The 21134-nt window shown below is 44.9% G+C and overlaps 1 protein-coding gene across 6 annotated transcripts in view; it reads left to right on the plus strand.

Moving 5' to 3' along the window:
• Positions 1-21134, plus strand: part of IL16 (interleukin 16) — a 126681-nt gene that overhangs the window by 62950 nt on the left and 42597 nt on the right. For all 6 annotated transcript variants that reach the window (XR_011562590.1, XM_070775254.1, XM_070775253.1 and 3 more), the window contains 4 exons: positions 7681-7789; positions 13582-13724; positions 14642-14752; positions 18327-18441. Coding sequence is in view for 5 of the 6 variants with exons in the window: in XM_070775254.1 (XP_070631355.1) it covers positions 7681-7789; positions 13582-13724; positions 14642-14752; positions 18327-18441 (478 nt within the window). In the remaining variant the exon portion in view is untranslated. The remainder of the gene's footprint in view (positions 1-7680; positions 7790-13581; positions 13725-14641; positions 14753-18326; positions 18442-21134) is intronic.

Genomic DNA, 21134 nt, shown 5'->3' on the forward strand with positions numbered 1-21134 from the left:
CATGGTGGGGGTGTCAAGTGGGTTTTAGTGTATTTTCAGAGTGGTGTAACCTTCACCCTATCTGATTTTATTATTTATCAGACTGTGTCTGGTCTTAGTTGCAGCACTAAGGGATCTTTGTTGCAGCACCAAGGCTCTTCACTGCATCATGTGGAATCTTTGGTTAAAGCAAGAGGACTCTAGTTGTGGTGTTCGGGCTTAGTTGCTCTGCAGTGTGTGGGATCTTAGTTCCCTGATCAGGGATTGAGCCATGTCCCTTGCATTGCAAGGCAGATTCTTAACCACTGGACTACCAGGGAGGTCCCACCACTATCTGATTTTAGAATGTTTTCATCACCCCTAAAACTACCTAATACCCATTAGCAGTCATTCCTCATTCCCACCTCCCCACCACACTACTGATCCATCCATAACCCTCTGCTAATCTATTTTCTGTCTGTATAGATTTGCCTATTTTGGACATTTACTATACATGGAATCATATAATATGTGGTCTTTTGTCACTGACTTTTTGCACTTAATGTTTTCAGGAATCTATGCTTGCAGAATATATTAGTACCCCATTCCTTTTTATTGCCAAGTAATATTCCATTGTATAGATATACCACATTTTATTCACCTTTTCATTTGCTTATGAGCGCTTGGGTTTTTTCTACTTTGAGGCTATAATGTATGATGCTACTTTAAACATTTGTGCACAAGTTTTTGTGTCGATGTGTATTTTCCTTTCTCTTGAGTATATACCTAAGATCGGAATTGCTGTATCACCTGATAGCTCTATACTTAACTTTTTGAAGGACTGCCAAGCTGTTTCTGAAGCATCTGCATCATTTTACATTTCTACCAGCAATGTACGAGGGTTCTAATTTTTCTAAATCCTTCATATATTAGTGGATGTTAAGCAAGTGTGATGGTAGCCATCCTAGTTGGTGTAAAATGGTATTTCATTGTGGTTTTGATTTGCATTTCCTTGATGGCTAATGATGTTCACTATGTTTTCATGTGTCTCTTGACATCTTGTATATCTTCTTTGAGAAGATACAAAATCAGATTCTTTGTCCATTTAAAAATTGGATTATCTGTCTTTCCATAATGAAATTGTAAAACTCTTTATATATTCTTGATGCAAGTCTCTTATCATATATATGAATTGTAAAATATTCTTCAATTGTAAAGTGTCCTTCAATTCTTCAACTGTAAAATTTTCTTCAATTCCGTGGGTTGTCTTTTCACTTTCTTGATGGTATCTGTTAAAGCACAAAGGTTTTTAATTTCAAAGAAGTCCATTTATCTATATTTTCTTTTGTCACGTGTGCTTTTGATATCATATCTACCAAGTCTTTCTCTAGCCCGAGATTCTAGAGAAATAGTCTCATGAATATTTACTCCTATATTTTTTTCTAAGAGTTTTATAGTTGTAGCTCTTACTTGTAGGTCTGTGATTTATTTTGAGTTAATTGTTGTATATGGTGTGAGGAAGGGGTTCAACTTCAATCATTTACATGTGGCTATCCATCTGTACCAGGCCATGTGTTAAAAATATTCATAAGAATACTTTTCCTAGACCTCGTAGGCCATTGTAATAGTCTAATCTAAAAGAAATACTATGAACTAGAACATAAGCAGCAAGAATGGGGAAATTTGAGAAGGTAGAATTATAAGGACTTGGTGGCTGTGGTCATGGAGGGACCACAGGAGAAGGAGGACTTTTGGAGACTCCTCGGTTTCTGGTTTCCACCCTTCCTCTCCATATCAGGATGCATGTGGCCTCAGCATCCCACATGATGATGTGACCACCCCAGAACCAATCTGCTGGGGACAGTTATTTATCTTTACGGCTTAAAGTTCAAGTCTACTGCTGGGTGATCAACACAACCACAGGAGACAAGCCTTGACCAGGAGGGCAGTGAATTCTATTTTGTGGCTCCTTTAGACTAGAACAGCTGTAGCATCTCAGTTCAAAAAGAAAATGGGAAGGCTTGTATTTAAGGGGAGTACAGTCACCAAACTCCAGAAGCATCAAGCTGTGTCAGCAATGTTGGGGGTCTGTATGCAAAATGAACCCTTCTTAGTGAGTAATAGAGCCTTCTAACTTTTGGGGAGGAGTTTAGATTCCAGAATAATGTTGCTTGTAGTACAAAATGCTGCAGAATTCTGCATCTTCATTCTAGGTTTATTCCTTGGCTAAATGTGGATCGTGGTTTTTTGGGGTTTTTTCCCCCATTTCTTGAGGTTGGCTGTTCAGTCCTAGCAAGTTACATGACTGGTTCTTACTTGAGGAGAGCTCCCTGGTCAGTCTACCCTGTTTCCCACTCAGGCACCAAGGGGACAGAGACCTCTAGAGACTACCACCCAGGTAATGATGGGGCACGCCGCCCACAGAACTGTGGCTCTGGGTCACAGCCTCTGATGAGAACAAGGAGCAACGTGTCTGGAAATGACTTTGCCAGCCTACGACCTCAGTGACAAACCCTTGGCCTCAAGAGCAGCCCCCCCTTGGAAGCAAGAACAGAAGAGTTCTGTTCTGTGGGCTGACAGGGGAGCTGTACTATGCAAGCATTCACAGGGGCTCCTACAGAGATTCCTTTGATGAGACACCACTCCACCCAGGACATCCTTGCTGGAGACTAGCCAGGCTTCCCCCAAGAACCAAGGGAAGATTTTCTCCTCGTGAGTGACCTTCTGCCATGTGATCACTTCAGAGAGGACAATGGTCATTTGACTCTTTACACATAATCATCCATTGCATTAAAAAATATAGAGCTGAAAGTGATTATAGAAGCTGTTAAGTTCACCCCTTCAGCCTACAAAAGAGGACACTGAGACCAAAAAATTAACTGACCAGCCCAGGGTCATAAGAGGCTTAATGCTGCTCATCTCATGACCCTTTTTTCTGCTCTAGGTCCACTGTGCTTTTCTGGTGGGGGAAACATTATGCTCAGGGTTTTATGAATTAAAAAGAGTGAATATATACCTTGAGATGATCCCAGAGTCCGGATGAGCACTGGTTCCTTGTCAATGTCCGGGAAATAGAAAGTCCATAGAACTTGTGCCCTCCTGCATGTGTGCTAAGTTGCTTTAGTCATGTCCAGCTCTATGCAACTCCATGGACTGTAGCCTGCCAGGTTCCTCTGTCCATGGGATTCTCCAGGCAAGAATACTGGAGTGGGCTATCATGCTTTCCTTCCCATTGAACTTGTGCACTGCCTCTATTTTGGAGCTTTTAGGGGCCATATAGATGTTTTGTTTGTTAAGATTCAGCACTGAATATTCATTGAAAGGACTGATACTGAAGTTGAAGCTCCAATATTCTGGCCACTTGATGCAGAGTTGGTTCATTGGAAAAGACCCTGATGCTGGGAAAGATTGAAGGCAGGAGGAGAAGAGGATGAGATAGTTGGATTGCATCACTGACTCAATGGACATGAACTGGAACAAACTCCAGGAGATAGTGAAGGACAGGGAAGCCTGGTGTGCTACAGTACATGGAGTCGTAGAGTTGGACACGACCTTAGAGACTGAACAACAAGACAAGATTTTTTAATGTGGACCATTGTTTTAAATTTTACTTGTATTGGTTTTGTATAATTGAATTACAGTGTTGTGTTAATTATTGCTGTTCAGCAAAATGACTCAATTATATATATAGATAGATAGATACACATTCTTTTTCATAATCTTTTCCATTAAAGTTTATCACAGGATATTGAATATATCACTGACTCGATGGACGTGAGTCTGAGTGAACTCTGGGAGTTGGTGATGGACAGGGAGGCCTGGCGTGCTGCGATTCATGGAGTCGCAAAGAGTCGGACACGACTGAGCGACTGATCTGATCTGATCTGATTGAATATAGTGCCCTGTGCTATATTGTAGGATCTTTTTGTCTGTCCATCCTATATATACTAGTTTCCATCTGCTAATCTCAAACTCCCAACCCAACCCTCTCCTGTGCCCCACGCCCTTGGCAACCACCAGTCTATTCTTTGTGTCCCAGATTCTGTTTCTGTTTCATAGTTGGGTTCATTTGTGTCACATTTTAGAAGTTTGGTGGGGACCATTTTTACAGTGTTCATTAAATTTGTTACCACATTTTTTGTGTTTTACTTTTTTGTTTTTTGGCCATGAGGCATGTGGGATCTGAGCTCCCCGACCAGGGATCAAACCCGCATCCCCTGCATTGGAAGGTGAAGTCTTAACCACTGGACCACCAGGGAAGTCCCACTATGTAGCTTCTTATATACACGTCTGATAGAAAATTGCTATGTGGATCTCATCTTCTGTTTACGGTAATACATTTCCATTCTTCCCCGTAGCAGTCATCCAGAGAGCAGATTCGTAGCAGAGGGTGTCAAAGTGAAGCACCTCAGTCTTCATGACTGTCCAAGAGCTTGACAGCAGCCTGGTTAGAGGCAACTTATCAAAGCCTCTAGGTGTTCAGATGATGGCTTCGTGGCAGAGGCCGCATGTCTCATGTCTGAGACAGCTTTGGCCACAGGACATGGAGTTGTGAATGAGAAGGACTGGCCCAGAAAGCCTCGGCCCACAGAAGAGGCTCCACAGCTGGTCTGTGCACAGTGAGACTACTGCTCCTGAAGCCAGGACAGTTGATCTAACTGGCTCTATTTCTTTAAAGGTCCAAAGTCTTGTAAGATTCCCTCTTCTGGTTGGGCTGCCCCAGTGGCACTAGTGGTAAAGAACCTGCCAGACAAGGCAGGAGACGCAAGAAACGTGGGTTCATTCCCTGGGTCAGGAAGATTCCCTGATGGAGGGCATGGCAACCCACTCCAGTATTTTGCCTGGAGAATCCCACGGACAAAGGAGCCTGGTGGGTTACAGTCCATGGGGTTGCAGAGAGTTGGACACAATTGAAGAAACTTAGCACACACTTCTGGATATGACATCGGCCATTTGCAGGTAATGTGGACCAAAAAAAAATATATATATATATGCTGCATTTCTATGATTTTTCTGCTATCAATTGGCTTTTTATGTCAAGTAGTTTCTAAGTCATGTTTTGAACACGGAGCTTTGTCAAGAGGATTAAAATAAAGAAATTTAACAATAAATATACTTTTTGGAAAACTTATTTATTTATTTGGCTGCACCGGGTCTTAGTTGCCACATGCCAGATGTTTAGTTGTGGCATGAGAACTCTTAGTTGAGGCATGTGGCATCTATTTCCCTGACCAGGATTGAACCCAGGACCCCTGGACTGGAAGTGCAGAGTCTACCATCTGAGCCACTGAAGAAGACCAATAATCTCTTTAAATATATATAAGTCCCCTCTCATATAATCTCTCTCCTTTAACATATTTCCTGGGCTATCCTTGTTAGAGAAGATAATTTTGTTCAAGTTAATATAGTGCCATCTACTGCTGGAAAAAGGAAAATGAATGTCTAGGAAGATGAGTTCTCTGGTTTTGGACATTGATGTGTACAAGTAAAAAGGAATTGATATGTGGAATTTCTTGCAGGATCCTCTTGTGTCAGAACTAGATACAGTTTTAATAAGAAAAAAAGGTTGTGAGTAGACTTCTGGCTCCAGATGGTTATATGGTTACTGAGTACACTTTATTAACTCTCCCACCTCTTAGAAACTTCTATCAAAAAAAAAAAAAAAAAGTACCAATAGGGAGAAATGCCTGTCAGAACAGGAAGCCATGGAAAGGGGCCAACCATATTCTGGAAGCCATGAGAACTTTCTGCCTGACATAGTGCAGGTGAGATTGGATTGAGGGAAGGGCTCATTAACCTGCCATTGACCACACAGGGAGGACAGGCCTGGGGAATGAGTGTGACAGAGGCCAACTGAACTGCCTTCTCCAGTGCCAGGGGCTGGAGGGGAAGATAGGTTACATGGGACATAGGAAGAAGCAGCAGTAGGTCCTCCTTCCTCTCTGGGAAGTACATCAGGTGCTGAAAGCCGGCAGGCACTTGGCACATGAAATGAATCAGCACTGCCAACGAGATAGACCTGTCAGAAAAGGGTGGCAGATACCCCTAGTAAACCTCTACGCTAAAACATTAAATCCCAGGTAGCATTTGAACCAACTAGAGTTTCTAGATAGACTAACCAATACTCATCCTATACTCAGCAAATCACTCAAGTGTGATGACCACAGAAAGACATTCTCAGACATGCAAATATTCAGAGAGCTTTCCATCTGCACAGTTTTTCAGAGAACATACACACACTCTCTTTCTCTCCTAAGGATTATGGTCGTGACTAATAAAGCCGACATAACTCAAGAACTAAGTCACAATCATTGTGGCTAATAAAGTTATGCAATAGGAAAACAATATAAAAATAGTTCTGGGGAGAGAAGTAAAATAATTAATACCATTATGCTCATCATCAACCTCTAGTCTTCTGTTCCCCATCCTCTGTTTCTAAAATACCAGGGTGAGGAGATGGGAGTGAGTGAAAGTTGTTTCAAGTTCTCATCTTATCTGAGAAAGGGTCATTCATTTTCTCTTTTCTCACTGGCCTGATAGAGAGACGAGTTCAAGTGTGTGGTTTAGTAAGTACTGCTTCTAGATTCAGTACAGAGTTTCCAAATTATTAGTATAAAAAAGAAGCAGGTAAAATTTGATCAATATGGCAAAGTAGAAAAACAATAACAGAATAATAACCAAATTTAACTTAAGAATATTGATTTTTCAAGTCCTAAATGAAATCTTCACAGGCAGAAATCAGCAGTATAAGAAAAATGTGATACACTCGAGAATGCAAGGATGGTTCAATATCGAGAAATCTCTTTATATAACATTCATTTAGTGACTGTTTCTAAGTGCCTATGATGAGCCAGAACAATGGAACTTACTTGGTTATCTCCCCTAAATCATACCTCCCTTGATGGTTCAAGGCATTTTAGTGATGGAAGAACAACAGCAAACAAACAAAAAGTTGAAAGATAATAACAGAATAACACGTGCTGTGAAGAAAATAACCCCGGACTCAGAAGTTGCAGCACATGAGCTTAGTTGCCTTGCAGCATGTGGGATCTTAGTTCCCCAACTAGGGATCAAACCTGTGTGCCCTGAAGTGAAAGGTAGATTCTCAACCACTGGACCACCAGGGAAGTCTCTGTCATTCAACATTTATTGCATTAGTTCAAAATTTATGCAATTTCTATTCATTATTATAATTTTTATTCTTTATAATATAAAAATACTCATTTCATATTCTTTATTAAATGAATTATATATCTATGATTTAGTAGTATCAATGAGTTAATGCTGCTGCTGCTGCTGCTAAGTTGCATCAGTCGTGTCTGACTCTGTGCGACCCCATAGACGGCAGCCCACGAGGCTCCCCTGTCCCTGGGATTCTCCTGGCAAGAACACTGGAGTGGGTTGCCATTTCCTTCTCCAGTGCATGAAAGTGAAAAGTGAAAGTGAAGTCGCTCAGTCGTGTCCGACTCTTAGCAACCCCATGGACTGCAGCCTTCCAGGCTCCTCCGTCCGTGGGATTTTCCAGGCAAGAGCACTGGAGTGGGGTGCCATTGCCTTCTCCAATGAGTTAATGGATGGTAGTAATTCTAAATTCCTGCCTTCATAGAGCCTGTAGTATAGAGAAAGAAACAGACCATCTGACAAGTATTTCCATGGTCAGTGTTGAGATTTCATTTTTTTTCTCTTCTAATTTCTGAATAAAAAATGGAAATTGTTTTGCAGGAAACTTCTACAACTTCCTCTCGAGAAAAGTCCGGAAAACTGGACCCACAAAGTAATAACTTCCTGTTTCCCAAAGCCTGTCATCAAAGAACACGCAGCAACTCAACCAGTAAGTGTCGTTGAACCATCCTCAGGAGCAGGGCTTAGATTGTGGTGAATGCAGTAAGTCTCCTACATATTAACCTTTAAGTTGTGAACTTCCAAAGATGCAAACGTGTATTCTCAGGTCCAATCCTGGAAGTTAGTTCACGTGTCTGGCATATATTGTCATGTGCGTGCATCCTCTACAAATGGTTGTGCTTGTGTGTCCTTTAGTGTATAGGACTACATAGAGGACAGTAGTATCTTTATTTCAAGCCCAGGATGTCTGGAAGCAAGTGTAAAAGCAGTGGCGATGTAGCTGGCCTACTGTACTTTTCAAGGCACTGCACTATAAGATTTAAAGTGTTTTCTTTATTTTGGGTGTTTGTTTTTTATGTACCTATTATTTGTGTGAAAAGTGTTATAAACCTATTACAGTGCATTACTATTAATATATAGTCAATTGTGTTAGTTGGGTACCTAGGCCAACTTTGTTGGACTTATGAACAAATTGGACTTTACTCTCAGAACAGAACTCATTTTACTGCATTGGGAATATCAGTGATGTGGGAGATTTAGGGGAGGGTGGATCTCTGCTTGTCCAGCCAGACTGCTCCAAAATGGTGTCCACAGCTTCTCTGGAGCATCCTTCATTGCATGCGCACGCTCTGGCCAGCTGGAGCACCTCTGCTCTTGTCCATAGAGCTCTCTGTGGGTTGGTCAACTCCTCTTCTAGGTGGATCTCAAGTGCCAAGTTGAGAAGAGCTGACACTGAGGATAGAAGACAAGGACTTTACTCTTGCTCTGTCATCTGACAGATTCCTTGGTCTTAGGAAGTCCGTGGTCTCTCCCAGAGTTTTTGGCACCTCACCTGTTGCAGGATGGGAGTTGGGACTGAAAGATGTCATGATTCTTGGTTGTTGCAAATAGGATAACACTAATTCAAAAGTCAGAAAAATGTGAAGTATGCAGAAAAACATGAAGACGTTAAAAGCAAGCCAGATCTGAATATTAGAGACCATCTGCATCTCCAACTTGGCAGGCAGATTCTTTACCACTGAGCCACCAGTGGTAAAGCTTCCAGCTTCCAGCTTATGCCAACTCCAGAGTACCTCACTGGGCTTTGTTGTTTTCTTAAGCCCCGTCTACTGTTTGTAAATGGCCCCTTCATTCAATTTCTCAAAGTCCTAGCTCAATGTGCTTTTGGCTTCTGTCAAACCCTCACTGGTCCATGGGTCTATAAACTCAGTGGAAAGAATGCTTTTCTGCACAGGTGCAGTTCAACACCCCTTCATTATTTACTTCTCTTCTTTGGAGTGCTCCTGTTCTTCTATTCGGATGATCATCATTTTGTCAGTTATTTCTAAAAACTGTTTTGGTTAAATTAATATTTGGCTGCCGTATTTGCTGAACATACTTTTTTCAGTTTATTCTTTCTCTTTTAATTTTTTAACATGAAGATGTTCTCATCTGATCTAATCAAATCCATCAAATTTTTCCTGTCTAATCCTAAAAGTTTCTTCCACATGTAGAGAGCTATTACTTCTCATGTACACTTATTTAATTATTACCCTATGACACCTTTAAATTGCCTCCAATTTATCAAGATTTACAAGGTAATTATAGATATATGCTTGCACATGTTTCTTGGATCATATTTGATTACAGATTTACGAGAGAACCACAGAAGTTATATAATATGAAGGTTATTTTGTGTAGAACCATATTGATTAAATTATTTCTACCTAGTATTTTATTCTAGCTTTTAAATGATTTGCCTTCCCCATAAATTTACTCTCTTTGTAGTTTATTTTTGATGTTTGATATGAAACAAAAATCTAGATAGATTTTTTTTTCCTAAGTGCCTGATTCCAGCATCAGTCATTGGTAGTTTTTGCCCATCCTTTTATTTCATTCTTTTTGCTTACTTTGTTTATCTCTTGCAAATGATATGCACTTAGATCTTGAAAGCAAATCTGGCAGTCTTTCTAAGAGAGAAGCTTAAGCCATTGACTTTAGTATTATAATTAATATTTGCTTTTATTCATATTCTTTTTAGGGCTTCCCAGGTGGTGCTAGTGGTAAAGAATCTGCCTGCCAATGCAAGAGACATAAGAGTTCAATCCCTGGGTTGGGAAGATCCTCTGGAGGAGAGCATGACAACTCGCTCCAGTGTTCTTGCCTGGGAAATCCCATGGACAGAGGAGCCTGGCAGGCTCTGGTCCATGGGGTTTCAAAGAGTCTTTCTATTTGTATGGTCACTTTTCATTTGTTTTCTGTGTTTAGTTTTTGCAGTAATTTGGAAGGTTTATTTAGTTTTTTATCACCACTTCTTCATTGATTAAGTTTAATCAATTAGGTTTAATCAATTATTAATAATAATACTTGAGACTGTATTTTTCCAAATTGTCAGCCTTATGGGAGATGGGGTTATTTGTCTGTAGACCCATTCCCATTTATTTCCCCATTTCATAATTCCATGTAAACTTAAATAAAAACTCATGTTATTATTGTTGTTCAGTCGTTCAGTTATGTCTGACTCTTTGCAACTCCCTGGACTGCAGTGCACCAGGCTTCCCTGTCCTTTACTATCTCCTGGAGTTTGCTCAAACTTTTGTCCATTGAGTCAGTAATGCCATCCAACGATTTCATCCTCTGTCATCCTCTTCTCCTCCTGCCTTCAATCTTTCCCAGCATCAGGGTCTTTTCCAATGAGTCAGTTCTTCGCATCAGGTGGTCAAATTTTGGAGCTTCAGCATCAGCCCTTCTAATGAATATTCAGGATTGATTCCCTTTAGGATTGACTGGTTTGATCTCCTTCTGTCCAAGGGACTCAAGAGTGTTCTCCAGCACCACAATTCGAAAGCATGTTATTATATAACCAAAAAATACATAGTTTCCCTGTCAAAAATTGTTTTGGCTTTTGCATTTGGATTTTATAACCCCATTTTCAGTGAACTCAGTGCTACATGCTAACTGGTTTCAACTCCCTCCCACCCCAGCCAAGGTGATAATTTTGATGTATTTCCTTGATGTTGGAACACATCCAGTAATTTTCAGAAGGGGCAGGAAAGGGCTCAGACCACCAGTTAGTGCTTTGGAGACACTGTTGTGTCCTGACTCCAGGCCTGTGTCCTTGCTGATCCAAACTCACAGTGGGAGCAGGAACCCCCTGCTCAGAAAGCCTGAGTTGACATTTTTTTTTTTTTCTGCCTAGCTCAGTGAAGACAGAAACGGAGTTGGTGTGGCCGGTCTTGCTCCCATGGTGCCGGCCTGTGGCTCTAGGTGCTTCTGTCCTATAGGCTGATCCAAGTTGGCCACGTGTTTGCTTGTCCATATTCCCTGAACCCAAGCCATGCACTGCTGCCCTTCTTCATACGGTAGTCCCCTTGCCCTGCTGAGGGCAGGAGAATGGGAAACTGGGATCCATTTCCTCATGATAAAGTAAGGATTGGACTTTTGAGTTTCCCCAAAAGACCACTGGACACACCGCCAGGGGAGCCTGATAAGCACACAGACTCCCCCAGACCCCATCTGTACAGGCGTGGATTCAGCAGGTCTGGGTGGGGCATTGAAATTTGAGCCACTTATGATAAAACATTCAATAAATATGTTGCCTGGGCTTCCTTGTTGGCTCACTGGTTAACAGTCCACCTGCCAATGCAGGAGATGTGGGTTTGATCCTTGGTCTGGGAAGATCCCACATACCTGGGAGCAACTAAGCCTATGCACCACAACTGCTGAGCCTGTGCTCTAGAGCCCGGGAGCCGCAACTACTGAGCCCATGCACCCTACAGCCTGTGTTCTGCAACAAGAGAAGCCACCTCAATGAGAAGTCCATGCACCACAGCCAGAGAGTAGCCATTGCTTGCTGCAACTAGAGAAAAGCCTACACAGCCACAAAGACCCAGCATGGCCATAAATAAATAAACAAAAGTATATATTAAAAAAAAAAAAAACATGATGCCCAGGCAGATTTAGGATCATCTATAGCTCCATTTCCCAACTCTGCCCCGTGAATCTTTGTCCCCTCTTTCTGGAGTGTGGTTTTCTGAAGCTCTCAGCTTCCTCTCTCTCCTGGCCCCTCTGGGGGCAGTTGGTCCCTGTGAGTTGGGGAGAACCACCTCCTAGTGTGGAGAGATGCCGGGAGCAGCTGCCCTCGCAGGGGAATGTTTCCCCAGCCACTCGGACCACCAGTGAACCACGACACCTCCTTTCTCCCCCAGGCCTTCGTCCCTTTCCTCCTCCTCCCTTAGGGATCTCACATCTCCATGAAACCCCACTGTGTTCCATTTTCTCAGCCCACTCTGGGTAGTGGCTTCCTGTCTCCAGCCTATAAAGCAACTTAAGTCTTTCCTACCCCAAGAATAAATGCAAACCAAAACTCTCTGCCAACCTGCCTTCTTCCCTCTGAACCACCACCAATTTCACATCTTTATCTTGGGGAATTTCCCACCAAAGCCACTTGTGTACTAGGAAAGCCCCGCCCTTCTTTGGGTGCCTGACGTCCAGTACGGTGGCCAGTGTCCACATCCTTCTCACTTGTAATGTGGCTTATCCAAATGGAGATGCTCAGAAGGGTAAAAAATGTGCGCATTTAAAAGACTAAGCACAAAACTAAAGAAAAGATGCAAAATACCTCATTAATAACTTTGCAGATTATTTATATGTTGAAATGACAGAGTTTAGGTATATTGAACTAAATAAAATATTAGGGACTTCCCTGGAAGTCTAGTGGTTAAGACTCCCCAGTTCCACTGCAGGAGACACGAGTTTGATCCCTGGTCAGGGAACTAGAATCCCTCAAGCTGTGAAGCATGACCAAAAAAAAAAAAAAATTATTAACATTAAACTCTTTTTCTTTTACTTTTAAAAATGTGGCTACTAGAAAATTTCAGATTACATATATGACTTGCATTGTATTTCAGTTGGGAAGCACTGGTCTTAGACAGCGAGGAGCCATGGCAGATAATCTCTGAAGATTTTTCCAGCTGAAAGCAGTAGGGTAGATTTCCTAGTGGGGTAAAAGGAAGTCTGAGTTTCCCCCTAAAGGAAGAGAAGATGATTGCCATGCATATTCTTAGATCCCCAAGGACTCAAGAGTTGACTCTTTGCCTGCCTGTGTTAGGGGTGTGTGGCCTTCCCTGGTCCCGCAATGGTAAAGAATCCACCTGCCAATGCAGGAGACCCCGGTTTGATCCCTGGGTTGGGAAGATCCCCTGGAGGAGGGCATGGCAACCCACTGCAGTATTCTTGTCTGGAGAATCCCACGGACAGAGGAGCCTGGTGGACTACAGTCCATGGGGTCGCAAAGAATCAGACATGACTCTTTATGTGCCTGTGTGCAAATGTGTGTGTAAGAGGCAGATCACCCAGGCTTCTGCCCCATCTCTCCTCTGGCCCTGCCTGTATGGGGCATCATTTCTGCTTTCCTCCTCTCTCTTGAAATGCCCCCCTCCTCACCCCCGGCAGCAGGGACTGGAGCTGACAGATCATTGTGGTTTCCTGAGGACCCAGCATCCTACTTGACATGTAGGAGAGGCCACATCAACCCTCACTAAGTTGAGCTGAGTTGAAATGGAAGCGACAGTCCCACCCTCACCCCGTGGAGCACACAGCATGGACGAAGGTAGCCAGAATACCGCCTACTTCTTCCTCTGCCCTCCCTATCATGTACCCAGCGCTGGGCGCTCCATGCTTCAAGTTCACTCTGGCCCCCAGCTTGTGAGGGCTGGCCGTGGGCGAGGACGACGTTCTATCTAGAGCTTCACTGTCTGAGAGCACAAATGATTTCTCCCTTTCTTTCCTCTCCTGGGTTAGGTGTCAATCCCTATTGCACAGGAGAGATGGATTTTCCAACAACCAAGAAGTCAGCGGCTTCGGCGGATAGGCAGCCTTATTCCCTCTGCAGCGGCAGGAAGTCTCTCTCTCAACAACTGGACTTTCCCGCAGCAAAGGCTGTGGTAAGAACGAAGGGCAGGGAGGCCCGAGAAGAGGGAGCGAGGGGAAGACTGCTTGAAGAGCCTTCCTGGCGGTTTGATGTCCACAGGGCTACAGTGGTGAGGAGCTGGCTTGGGGGCAGAGAACCACATGAGGAATGGTCACCTGTGACCACTTCCCGCAGCTGCTTCCATGTTGTTAGGATCTCATGGGCAGAGAACACTCCACCTGTGCAGACCCTGAAGTGGGGCTTTACGTGGATCCCTTAATTTAATCTGTACAGTGACCCTAAGCGGTCGTCGAGGGAAGTGGGGGCAAGTTAAGGAAGGCATGGGAGTTCATATTTTTAAAAACAATTCTTAAAAAGAGTTCTATTTATTTATTCGACTCCACTGCAAGCATGTGGGATCTTAGTTCCCTGACCAGGAATCTAACCTGCGTCCCTGGCATCAGAAGGCAGATTGTTAACCACCAGATTACCAGGGAAGTCCCACATCTTGGGGTTCCTGACCCTCTGCCCACCACCCTGTTTCTGGCCCAGATGAGGGTCTCAGTAAATGTGTCTTGGATTCTGTTGAGGACATTCTCGGCCATTGACCTCCCAGCCTCTGCTGGGGACTCTGAGTATAGGACTCACTGTCTGTGGTCTGTGATGTGTGATCTGTGACTCGGGACTCACTCCTGTAACAAATCTTAGTGAGCATCTGGCTGCTGGTCGAAAAGGAGCCTGGGCTCAGCAAAGATGTCTCCTGGGGCCACCAAAACAGACCCTTGCACTGGACTCCCAACCATCCGCCCTGCATTCACCTCACTGCAGCCCCCATGCGGCAGACACTCAGAAGAGCAGGCATCAGGGTTTTCTCTGTGGGCTTTCCCCCTTCCTGGGGGAGTGAGCCAACATCCTTGGACTCATCCTCTCTCCACCTCACCCTTTTTCTAGGGCTTGTCAAGACCGACACGGTCGCTCAGCACAGCTCAGCTCGTGCAGCCCTCAGGGGGCCTCCAGGCATCTGTCATCTCCAACATCGTGCTGATGAAGGGCCAGGCCAAGGTGAGCAAGGACCATGGCCAGGGGAGGCTCCTGGATGAACACGTGTTCCCAAGGAGCTGTCATGTCACAGTGGGGATGGGGACAGGGGCTGGGGATCCGGGCTTAGAACAGGGGTGTCAGATGCTGTCATGCGAGCAGGCTCAGGGAGGGGTAGGCAACCTAGCTCTGCACAGAGCAGGTCATAGGAAGACGAATGTTCCCCAGTTTGTCCCTGGTTTGCTGTTTTTGAAAATAATTTTACCCTATTTTGAAATTGATTCAGTTCAAATCATCGTCAGGGTCAGTTCAGGTGCTGTAACAAAAATACCTTAGACTGGGCAGCTTAAACAGCTTATGTTTATTTCTCATGGCTCTGGAGGCTGGGAGTCGAAGTTGAAGGTGCTGGCAGTTGCCATGCATGTTGAGGACTTCTTCCCTGATTTTACAGTGGCTAAGTTGGTAAAGAAGCTGCCTGCAATGCAAGAGACCCAGGTTTGATCCCTGGGTCGGGAAGATCCCCTAGAGGAGAGCATGGCAACCTGCTCCCATATTCTTGCCTGGAGAATCCCATGGACAGAGGAGCCTACAGACAGAGGACTGTAACCCAAGGCAGGCTACAGTCCTTGGGTCGCTGAGTCGGACACGACTGAGCGACTGAGCACACACATAGTTGATGTACAATATTATATGTTTCAGGTATACAACATAGTGACTCACAATTTTTAAAGATTATATTCTGTTCACAATTACTGTAAAATATTGGCTCTGTTCCCTGTGCTGTGCAATGTCTCCTTATAGCCGACATATTTCATATACAGTGGTTGTGCTTCTTCATCTCCTCCTCCTATCTTGCCCCTGCCCCCTTCATGAGGGCTCCACATTTATGGCCTAGTCACCTCTGAAAGTTTCCCCCTAATGTATTGATTTGATGGGGAGAACACCCATTCAGTCCATGTGTCTCCCCGAATTCAGATATGCAGACTGATTTTAGCCTCACAGTCGAGAAATACTGAAAGATAAGGAGAAAAGCAGTAGAGGTGGTGGGACAGCCCCAGTGCTCTGGGCACGCCCCACAGACCATGCTGCCCCGAGCAAGGAGATGACATGGGCACCGAAGAACTTCTGAGGTGGACACGGCTGCTGCTGCAGAGTTCTCAGGCCAGCCCAAGTGACCTAGATGCTTAATGGAAGAGTAGGTTTCTACCCACCTCATGATTTTGGCATGTGGTGTGAGAAGCTATTCACCAAAATGGTCTTCCTAGAGGAAGGTTCCACACGTCTAAAGTCCTCCTCTCCACCCCTCATCACTTCTATCTCCTGGGATCTCAGCAGAGAAACGAGGAGAAACCAGTGGGAAGAGCTAAGATAACTGTCCCTCTAGTCACAAGGGAGTCACTCTCTCCAGTGCCCAATTTTCTCCAAACAGCTTCTCTTCCTGATTTGTAAATCACAATGCTCTTACCTTCTTGCATTTTTTGTTGTCCAACTCTTTGTGACCCCATGGACTGTAGCATGCCAGGCTTCCCTGTCCTTCATCATCTCTTGCATTTGGGCAGATGCATTTTAATACCATCAACTTTGAGATTGTTTTTGAGATTGTCTTTTGCAGTGCTCAAAAGAAGGCAAGGACTTCCCTGGTGTCCAGCAGTTAAGAGTCTGTGCTTTCAATGCAAGGAGCAAGGGTTCGATTCCTGATTGGGGAACTAAGATTCTATGTGTGCATGGCACAGCCTAAAAAATAAAAGTTGTATACATATAAAAAGGAAGGCAGAATGGAAAAGGGTACCAACCCTCTAGCAAAGATGATTAAAAATGGTGTCAGTTATCTCAGTGTGCGCAGACTGTACAGTCAGTGAGTAGACTCCATGGGTGTATGCATCACTGAGCAGGTTGAATCGGCCTTGATGGGAAGCAGGAACGTATTTGGCATAGGAAGCCTGGAGTGCAGAGCAGGAGTGGTGGCTTCAGAAATAGGGCAGGCCTCCCACTGTCTCCCTCACATAACCTCCACACCCAAGACCTCATCATTAACAGGCATGAGTAGGAGTGAGGCCAGAACTGAGTTGAGGAGGAGGAAGCAGAGCTGGAAGGATCCACCAGCACTTGAGGTAGAAGAAGTGAAGTAGCTCAGTCGTGTCTGACTCTTTGCAACGCCATGGACTGTAGCCTACCAGGCTCCTCCCTCCATGGGATTCTCTAGGCAAGAATACTGGAGTGGGTTGCCATTTCCTTCTCCAGGGGATCTTCCCCATCCAGGGATTGAACCTGGGTCTCCCGCATTGCAGGCAGACGCTTTAACCTAAAGTCAAACCACAAAAGCAGCTGCCAAAACACAGGCACAGCACCAGGGGATTTGCAGGGATCCTTCCATTAACTGTTACAAAACCCTATTATTTTCTGCTAATAGATGAGGAGGGCTTACCTGGTGGTTCAGCAATCAAGAATCCACCTGCCTATACAGGGGACCTGAGTTTGATCCCTGGGTCGGGAAGATCCCCTGGAGAAGGAAATGGCAATCCACTCCAGTATTCTTGCTGGAGAATCCCATGGACAGAGGAGCCTGGCGGGCTACAGTCCATGGGGTCGGAAAGAGTCAAACACGACTGATGCCTGAATAACAACGTAGACAAGGAGCTGAGAATCTGGGACTCACAGGACTTGCCAAGATCACTTGGTTAGTGAGCAACTGAACCATGACAGTGACTGAAGACCTTCTGACCCCGGACTCTTGTTCTTGTCCACTGGATCATTCTGCCTCACTAGGGCAGGTGAAAGTTTGGGTCTAGAGCAATTATTTCAGCCAGGAAGAAGCTGGGAGCCCAAACAGAAGCCCAACCCGCTTTCTCATTTTCCTACCACTGTGCTTCTCCTGGACACCACTGGTCTCCCGGTCCTGCAACACCCACCACCTTCACCAGAAGCTCACACCAGCACTGTGTCCACACTGCTTTCCTGTCTGGCCCCTGCTCACTGGGTTCTCTTAGGATCTGAAGGTGGCTCTCAGGCCTGCTGCCTCTGTGATGCTGGGTGATGCATGAACTTCTCTGAGGAGCCTAGGAGAAACTGCCCAGCCGCAGTGATGCCGATACCCGGCAGCCATCACTTGGAGGGATCTTCCTGGGAGCCATGATGCTGACCACGCCCTGACATGCTTGTGAGCTGAATCCAGAGGCCCAGCCTCCAGCCAGTGTTCATGCCTTCACTCTACAACATATATTTCCTGAGCGTCTGCCTCCGGAGACCAGACCCTGACAAATAAGATGCACCCACTGCCTCCCTGAGCTCACAGTCTCAAGAGGAGCTCCCTGCAACCCAGGCTAAGCCTCCTTGGGAAGTTGTTGTTGTTGTTTAGTCATGTCTGACTCTTTCCGACTCCATGGACTATAACCCACCAGGCATCTCTGTTCATGAGATTTCCCAGGCAAGTATACTGCAGAGGGTTGCCATTTCGTTTCTCAGGGGATCTTCCCCACCCAGGGATCGAATGTGGATTTCCTGCATTAGCAGGTGGGTTCCTTTATCACTGAGCCACTGGGAAACCCCAATGAATGGCATGGAACATGCCTCAGCCTGACCTTCTCCTCTTCTTTCCCAGGGCCTGGGCTTCAGCATTGTTGGAGGCAAGGACAGCATCTATGGCCCCATTGGAATTTACGTTAAAACCATCTTTGCAGGGGGAGCAGCAGCAGCTGATGGAAGGCTACAAGAAGGTAGATCTCTGAGGCTTTACTAGGTGACGTTTGAGGAATCGAAAGAGAATCCCCAGGCTCCCCAGGCTTCCAGTAGACACTGTTTGTGTGGGCCATTTTAAAGTCTTTATTGAATTTATTACAAAATTGCTTCTGTTTTATGTTTTGGTTTCTTGGCTGTGAAGCATGTGGGATCTTAATTCCCCAACCAAGAATCGAACCCAGATCCCCTGCATTGGAAGGCAAAATCTTAACCACGGGACCACTAGGGAAGCCCTGGTAGAAGCTCTTGGGAACGTAACATGTGTCTCAAGCCTTCAGAATCCAGCTTGCATGGATTCTGCAGAGAGTCTGCAAGCAGTGGGATACACGGCCGTGATGGCTCTGTCATGCCTGGCCCGTTGGCTGGGTGTGTTTGCACCCTCAGTCTATCACTGGCCTGGGACAGAGGACCAAGGCATCTGCTCTGCCCCTTGCATTCCTATTGCTGCCTTTGCTTTTCAAGGCTCCTCTCAGTTGCTGGCACCCTGCTCCCATTGACATCCTGTTTCTTTTCTGTTGTCTGCCCACCCCAGCCCACAACCATGGGGAGCCAGGCCCAGTGCTCTAATGAGTTGGGTGAATGTTCTCTGCGAGCCTGTCCTGTTCTGGACTCTAGGAATGCAGAGAATTATCAGATGGGGTCCTTCTACTGAGGAGCTAACGGTTCACCCCACTGCCCTCCTTCCCCTTCTGCCCACCTGTGCTATCAACTATCTCCCTTCAGCTTATTCATCTCTTCTGGGGAGGGAAGCCCCTGAGAGAAAGGGGTTGAAGGGCCTGAGATGCTCCCCAAGTGCCCCTCTCTGTCTTCTTGTCCTGGAGGGGAGAGTTTTCTCCCCACCCAGTCCCACCCCACAGTCACCCACCAGTTATTGGATAAGATGCTTGACCCCATGTTCTAACTGGAAGGCAGAATTTGGGAGCAGATGGTCACGGAGCAGACTGAAAACCGTGCAGGCCTGACACTGGGCTACAAATGGATCTTTAAAGACAAGAGACCTCACAACCTTCCTTCTCTTCCCTATCAGGCCAGTTTCTGCACACTTTGCTGGGAGCCTTACCACCTTTAATAATCTAACTTGTTCAGGGTAGGGTTGACCAACTAGAGCCTTGCAGGCCACATCTGGGCCACTGCCTATGTTTATAAGGCTCACGAATGAAGGACAGTTTCCCTATTTCTTCAATGGTTGAAAAAAAGTCAAAAGAGGTTTTGATGCTTTTGTGACAAATTAAATTCAAATTTCAGTCTCCATAGAAGGGCTTTACTGGGACACAGCCGTGCTCACTCATTGACCTCTGGTCTACAGCTGCTCTTAGGCAGCATTGAGTAGTTTCTACAGACAGCTTGTGCTTGCAAAGTTTAAAACATTTTCTGTCTGGCTCTTTATAGAAAAAGTTTGCCAACTGTAACATTATACAGGGTTATGCATATGGATTTTATTATATGGACAGTGGGGAGTGTTGGAACCTTTTTCTAATTTGGGAGGGACTGGCCAGGACCAGGGTTTTTTTATTTGTTTTTTTTTTAAGATGATTCAGGAAGCTGAGTGTAAGATGAAGTGGACTGGCCAGACACCAGAAACAGTAAAACCAGTTTAGAAGCTATTTTAAGAGCCAGGCTCCTAGCTCTTCAGGGTCTTCCCTGAGGCTGTAAACTTGGGAAGAGAAAGATGCTGAAGGGTAAAGCAGTGGCTTCTGTGGCAGTGGCAGATGAGGCCAGAGAACCCCTGAAGTTGTCTGTTCTTAGTAAATTAGAGAACAATGATGAGTTACATAGAATAGGAGGCGGAGGACTGGATGAATCACAAGCTGGAATCAAGATTGCCCAGAAAAATATCAACAACCTCAGATATGCAGATGATACAACTCTAATGCCAGAAAGTGAAGAGGAACTAAAGAGCCTCTTGATGAGGGTGAAAGAGGAGAGTGAAAAAAACTGGCTTAAAACTCAACATTCAAAAAACGGGGAAAAAAAACCAAAGATCATGGCATCCAGTGCCATCACTTCATGCAAATAGATGTGGAAAAAGTGGAAACAATGACAGCTTTTATTTTCTTGGGCTCCAAAATCACTGCAGACAATGACTGCAGCCACAAAATTAAAAGATGCTTGCTCCTTAAAAGAAAAGTTATGACAAACCTAGACAGCATATTACAAAGCGGAGACATCCTTTTACCCACAATGGTCCATCTAGTCGAAGCGATGGTTTTTCCAGTAGTCATGTATGGATATGAGAGTTGTACCATAAAGAAGGCTGAGTGCCAAAGAATTGATGCTTTCAAACTGCGGTGCTGAAGAAGACTCTTGAGAGTCACTTGGACTGCAAGGAGATCAAACCAATCAATCCTAAAGGAAATCAACCCTGAATATTCATTGGAAAGACTGATTCTGAAGCTGAAACTCCAATACTTTGGCCACCTGATGCGAACAGCCAACTCATTGGAAAAGACCCTGATTCTGGGAAAGATTGAGGAGGATCGGGGGTGACAGAAGGTGAGATGGTTGGGTAGCATCACCAACTCAATGGACATGAGTTTGAGCAAACTCCAGGAGAAGGACACGGAAGCCTGGTGTGCTGCAGTACATGGGGTTGCAAAGAGTTGAACACGACTTAGTGACTGAACAGCAACCACACAAGAAGGTGAAGGAAGAGGACCAAATGAAGATATTC

Source organism: Bos indicus, chromosome 21 (assembly GCF_029378745.1).
Source record: "Bos indicus isolate NIAB-ARS_2022 breed Sahiwal x Tharparkar chromosome 21, NIAB-ARS_B.indTharparkar_mat_pri_1.0, whole genome shotgun sequence".
Classification (NCBI taxonomy): domain Eukaryota; kingdom Metazoa; phylum Chordata; class Mammalia; order Artiodactyla; family Bovidae; genus Bos; species Bos indicus.